At 37.1% G+C, this 5,996-nt stretch overlaps 1 protein-coding gene across 9 annotated transcripts in view; it reads right to left on the reverse strand.

The window, feature by feature from the left end:
• abi1a (abl-interactor 1a) overlaps positions 1–5,041 on the reverse strand; it is an 80,871-nt gene extending 75,830 nt beyond the window's left edge. For all 9 annotated transcript variants that reach the window (XM_067435617.1, XM_067435614.1, XM_067435618.1 and 6 more), the window contains exon 1: positions 4,816–5,041. In XM_067435617.1, the coding sequence (XP_067291718.1) occupies positions 4,816–4,932 (117 nt within the window). In that variant the 5' untranslated portion in view covers positions 4,933–5,041. The remainder of the gene's footprint in view (positions 1–4,815) is intronic.
• Between the last annotated feature and the right edge of the window lie 955 nt (positions 5,042–5,996).

Here is a 5,996-nt window from a genome sequence, read left to right on the forward strand (position 1 = left end):
AGGGCTGTGCAATATATCAAAATATCGCAAATGTACATATCGCAACGACACGCAATATATAAATGATTTGAATAGGCTACTTCAACAGTTAAAAGTTTATGTTTTAGGTTGACGCATAGCAGAGAATAGACTGGGTACACGACTGTTAAAGGGGGGGTGAAACGCTGTTTCATGCATACTGATCTTTTTACACTGTTAAAGACTTGGAATCCCATACTAAACAGACAAAGTTTCAAAAGTTAAGGTGGACGTTTGATGGGAGTATTTCTTTGTCAAAAATATTACTTCCGGTTAGTCATAAGGTTCGGCAATTTTTTTTCGATCATGGGTCCACTTGACGTTAAAGTTTCGGAATTTCCTTGTATGGGCCGTATGGGCAATTCTACCGGAAGAGCGTGAGAGAGAGAGCGAAAGCAACAGGCTATGCCCATCAAAGCGGGGCTCGTAGGCTGCGCTGCACAGGAGATGTGACTTCAAGAAATTAACAATGTCACCAAAAAAGTGCGTTTTTGGTTGCCAGACCAAGACAGTCCTGTACAGATTGCCAAAAAAACCCGCGTTAAGGCAACAGTGGATGTAATTTGCTTTTCCGGATCAGCAACTGAGTTGCGCAAAGGTTTATGTCTGTTCACTGCATTTCGGTGCCGACTGTTTCATAAACAAGGCCCAGTTCGACGCCGGATTTTCCGATCGCCTAATGCTGAAGGATGGAGCAGTCCCAACGATAAAGGTCCCAACGTTAGAACCGCAGGCGGTGAGTAAGACTGCTTCAAATGTCTGTGTTTTTGCCTATGCCCATCAAGTAGCCCAAACATGATCACGTATAGGTAATTGATCAATGGAGCATGCGATGTGTAGTGCGTGTACATTTGTTTAGCTGGCCACTATATGTGTAACTTTATGTTTGTGTATTGTAAAAGCACTCCAAACAACATTACACAAAGAGTGGGGAAATATGTTGAACTAAATAAGCACGCTTCTTCATTCAAATGCGCTACTATTCCGTGTCTTTCTATGTAAACACTAGCCTGCCGTGCAAAACCAGTCCGCTTACTTGTCTACACAAACCACGCGTAAACACACACACACACGTGCACAACTGCACTTCCCACATGTACACCTTCAAAGACAAAAATACGACGATATAATTCAAGTATAAATATGTAAATAACACAAGCCGCTAAGCATATTATATAGTTAGTGTATAACTTGTACCACATACAGACGTCCTGCTCTAGTCGTTTTTGCTGCTGCTCCTGTTCAACTGCAGCCTCTGGGTCTGATTCCGGATCATAGATGTATGGCTGTATCTGATTAAAAGCCATATTTTTATTTTGAATAAAGTTTTTTCCCGCTGTTAGGGATGACACAGCTTTACGACGCACTCAACACAAAACAGCGGCGCGCACACTTTAGCTCCGCTCACACGACACGCCCCCACCCGCTCTGCTTTTTTCGGAAAGACTCGGAACAGCGCATCTTTCTTATATAATTATAAAAAAAATTAAGACTTTTCGGAGATATGCAGGATGCAATGCTACTCTATAGGTACTCAAGATTGACATGACACTGACTGAAACTGAGTGTTTCACCCCCCCTTTAATTATGGGACTTGCTTGACATTAAAAAGAGTTATTAAACGCAATAATTTGCGAAAAACAATTACTTGCACTCTTCACGCTGTCTGACACACACACACCGAAACATGAACGATTTGTGACATAAATGTTTGCTAACAAACTGCTGGTCACTTTCAGAAGATGAAGTGATGCTTTCTTTCCCCAGAAAGAATGTGAAAAGTTGTTTCATTCTCAGTTTAAAAAAAATTTAATATAATTTAAATAGATTTTACACACTAATAGCAATATCATATAGCATATTGAATATCGCATTATTTAACAAGATATTGCATATCGCATTTTTCTTCAATATCGCACAGCCCTACTTTTTACATTCACAAACAGCGATAATACAAACTACATGAAAGGTAATATACCAATATAAGGCGCTTTGCATTTGAACTTTTACTCAAGCAATTGTTTGGATTGCTTTGTCCACCATGGAGTACTTTTATGGTGTATTCTGTGTTTTTTTGACATGACCAAAACACCATATGGTGCTTTTTAGAGTTTGACAGCCATTGCTCATGCTCTACTTTAATCGAAAATAGCACTCTGCTAAACTTCTCTTTTCATGTTCCACTTTAAAAAGAAAGTCATAAGGGTTTTGGAACAGCATGATGAGTAAATCAACTTGTCTTTTGACACATTCTTTGGATTCTGGGTAAAACATAAGGGTACTGGATGAGCTAAATGATTAAATCCAGACAGAGAAAGATCAACATTTCCACATGCAGGCTAGAAACAGCAGCGCGACCTGCCCTGGCCCTGGAGGAGACGATCGAATACACGACACTCCTTACATGCTTCACATGCCTCTCTCTCTCTCTCTCTCTCGCACGCGCACGCACACACACACACACACACACACACGCGCACACACACACACACACACACACACACACACACACACACACACACACAACATGAGAAAGTGGGACAGTGGCTGTCCTGGTTACAAAGACCCACTCCCACCATCTGCTGCTGCATCACCGCAGTGACACAGTCATTCACAGGAAGTGCCTTCATCCTGCGCTCAGGCATGATGTTGTAGAGGAACAACAGGCAGGGTGGAAAAAAAGCCACATGCTAGCCTGCAGGCCGTGCTGTCAAGCCAGGACTTGAACACTAGACCTAGTGATTGGCTTCCCATCTGAGTCATCTTCTGTGGTGGCTGCTTTAGTATCGGTGCGACTCGAAGCGTGCTCGGTCATGTGGAGGAAAAGGTTGCCATTTTACATCAAACCTGACGGGCAGCTTTTCCTTTAAATGTGGCGCTACCTGTCGAGCAACTTTTCTAAAGGAATTGCAAAGCAATTAAGCCTTGATAAACATCTTGATAGCTCCATTTCTCACCTGTGGCTCGATCTTAGACACCTCTAGCAGATGTTTTGTATCTCGAGAGAAATATTGGTTAGAAAGACAGAGGTTAAACATCTGACGCTAATGATTACTGAGGAAGTCCCTTTTTTTAATGTTCTTTACAGGCTGTAGATCAAGAGACCGGAGGAGGACATTTAGCGCTGTTCAACAGAGTCATACTGATAAATGCTCAAACAAATTATTTGCTAGATCACAAATAAATAAATCCTTCTCTTTTTGATTCCATTTTTCATACAACCTCTAATAAATAATTAATATAATCTATACATTTAAGTTAATAATTTAATTAATTACAACAAAATAAATTAAATGATGAACTATATACTAAAATATATTTAAAGCAATTACATGTAAATGTTTTTATTATATGAATGCAATAAACATAAATAAAACTAGTAATTGCCGGATCATATCATAAATGCATAAACCCGTCTGTTTGTTTACTTTTTAAAAGGCAAATAAAAAAGGAATATCATTTGAGTTTAATAAACACAAAAAGTTTAATAAAATAATTCAATTTGACTGAATAGAATAGTATGAACAACATAAAATTAATTAAATTAAAATGCATTATGCATACTAATAAATAAAGCAATTACATACATATAAATATGTGTATTGTATTAATGCAAAAAATGTTAAAAGAAATTATAATTTAGTCAGATCATAAATACATAAATCCTTCTCTTTATGTGTTCATTTTTTTCATGTTTGCTTATTTGTACTTACATTTAAAAAAGGCTTTTTTTCGAACATAATGAAGTCAAATGAATTATAAATCACATCATAAATACATAAATCCTTCTCTTTTAAATTCAGTTTCTCATAGATGTTTGTTCAATTTTACTTACTTTTTTAAAATGTAAATTTATGAGTTAAATAGAACAAATCAAAATACATTTCATTAAAATATATGATGTACTTTATCCTAATTAATATTTAAAGCAATTATATAAATATTTGTATTATATGAGTGCAAAAAAATGAAAAAAAATAGAAGGATTTACTTTGATTTATTTTACAAGTTTATTTAGTTTTTTTTCCTATAAAAATGTCCCATGTTTTTTTTTTTACTTATTTAAAGTTATTTTTAAAATAAAAAATACATATTTTGTAGTCTGTAATAAAATTAATAAGTATTCTAATTGTAAGAAACAAATGCATACTAGTAGCATGCATATTTAAAGCAATTATATTTATTATTATTAATTACTCATATTTGTATTATAGGAATGATATGTTAAATCAGATTTATGTCTCAAATTCGAGTAAGCTAAGTTACGTGACTTTAAAGTTTGACTAAAAAGGGGAATCATTTGAGGAGATATCTATAAAACTAGCCTAGAAATCTACTATAAAACATGACTGAAGCTGACTCTCTCATGTTCACATTTGACACATTAATTCAATTCTCACATCAAGTTTAAGAAAACACAATCCGTTTAACGTGTTTCAAATCGAAGTCAAGACAGTCCATAATGTGTCGCTCTAAAGACAAGACAAATCTCACATCCTCCTTTTAGAAGTTTGAGACAATTCTGGTGGATACGAGTAAACTTCTTATGTCTAAAGTTAAACAGTATCTAGACACACCCTCAGTGTAAACGACACAAATCCCGTACACGATTACAAATCTCCTGTACAAACCACTTAAATAGGATCAAGCTTTTTGAAGTATCGCCCTTTATGTGCTCCAAATGTTCTACCACAAACGGTTTGCCCCAGCTTTTCCATTTTACAACCATATTTCCTGTCCGATCCCCACAGAAGTGTTGGAGATCAGCGAGTAACAGAGAAACACGCGCGCGCTTACCTGAACATAATTATTCTCACAGTAGTCCGCGACCCTCGTGAGGTTCTGATAACTCTCTATGAGAGCTCGTTTACCGGCTGGAATTTCTTCCTCTAGTAACATCTGCAGCTCTGCCATCTTACATGTCTCCGCAGAGCTTCCTACTCCTCGTCTTTGGGATTTGATTGAGAGCTCAAGCTCAGCCCTAACGATGTCGGAGTCGTTCCTTTGTGTCGAATCTTTTCAATGAATCGGTTCGCAAAACAGGAATGAACGATTCAGTTTTCTTAAAACGATTCGAATGACGGAATCAGAATCTCGAGTCAATGACTCACTGAATCATTGAACCGAGACATGCGCGACTCGTAATGAGCTTTGGAGTGAACGAGTAGCAATCACGGGTATTACAAAACACATTGGAAATGTGTTGACGACATGATTATAGGGCAGATTTAGCTTCAAGCAAACGGAAATGAGTTGTTTACAGCCTGCAAAAACATGATATATCAATGAATATGAGTAGTTTAATTTAATCCGTATTAGCCTACATTTAGGATCACATTACATGAGAGTCGAAGCAAAATAGGACAAGTTCAATTGCAATATACAATAATAAAAAACTTTAACCTAAACTTAATGAAAAAACAAACAAACAAACAAAACAATGAACAGGATGCTTATATGGTTTTATAATGAGCATTTAAAATGCAATGCCAGGATATCAGGGACACGTGCTGACGTAACTACGCAAAAGAATCATTTGCTTGTTCTTTTAAACGGTTCGTTGCAAAGATTTGTTCAAAGCAACCGATTCTTGGAAATGATTCTGATTTCCCATGGCCTCGCTTTCGTCACAGCGTCACCTATCAACACAGCTAATACGTTGTTGGTGAGCGAATGGGACATTGGGACTTGTAGTGTTACAATTAATTTAGTAACGGGGGGGGGGGGAGCGTTGGTGTTTCATTAAGTGCTACAGTGTTACCTTTGCGTCTTTTGCGCATAGAATTAGGAATCGTATTTGTTTCATTAGAAATATGCGTCAAAATATTGCTAGGCAGTTTCAAAGTTCGTAGTCAGGGACGGTTTTTATGTCAAAAACTCCCTAGGGTAAGCTTACCTCGGTGAACTCTATTACCCAGAATGCTACGCGTGCAGGTCAAGAATTATGGCATTTGTAGGATTTAAATACCGGTGTTGCA

The sequence above is a fragment of the Pseudorasbora parva genome, chromosome 24 (assembly GCF_024679245.1).
Source record: "Pseudorasbora parva isolate DD20220531a chromosome 24, ASM2467924v1, whole genome shotgun sequence".
NCBI lineage: Eukaryota > Metazoa > Chordata > Actinopteri > Cypriniformes > Gobionidae > Pseudorasbora > Pseudorasbora parva.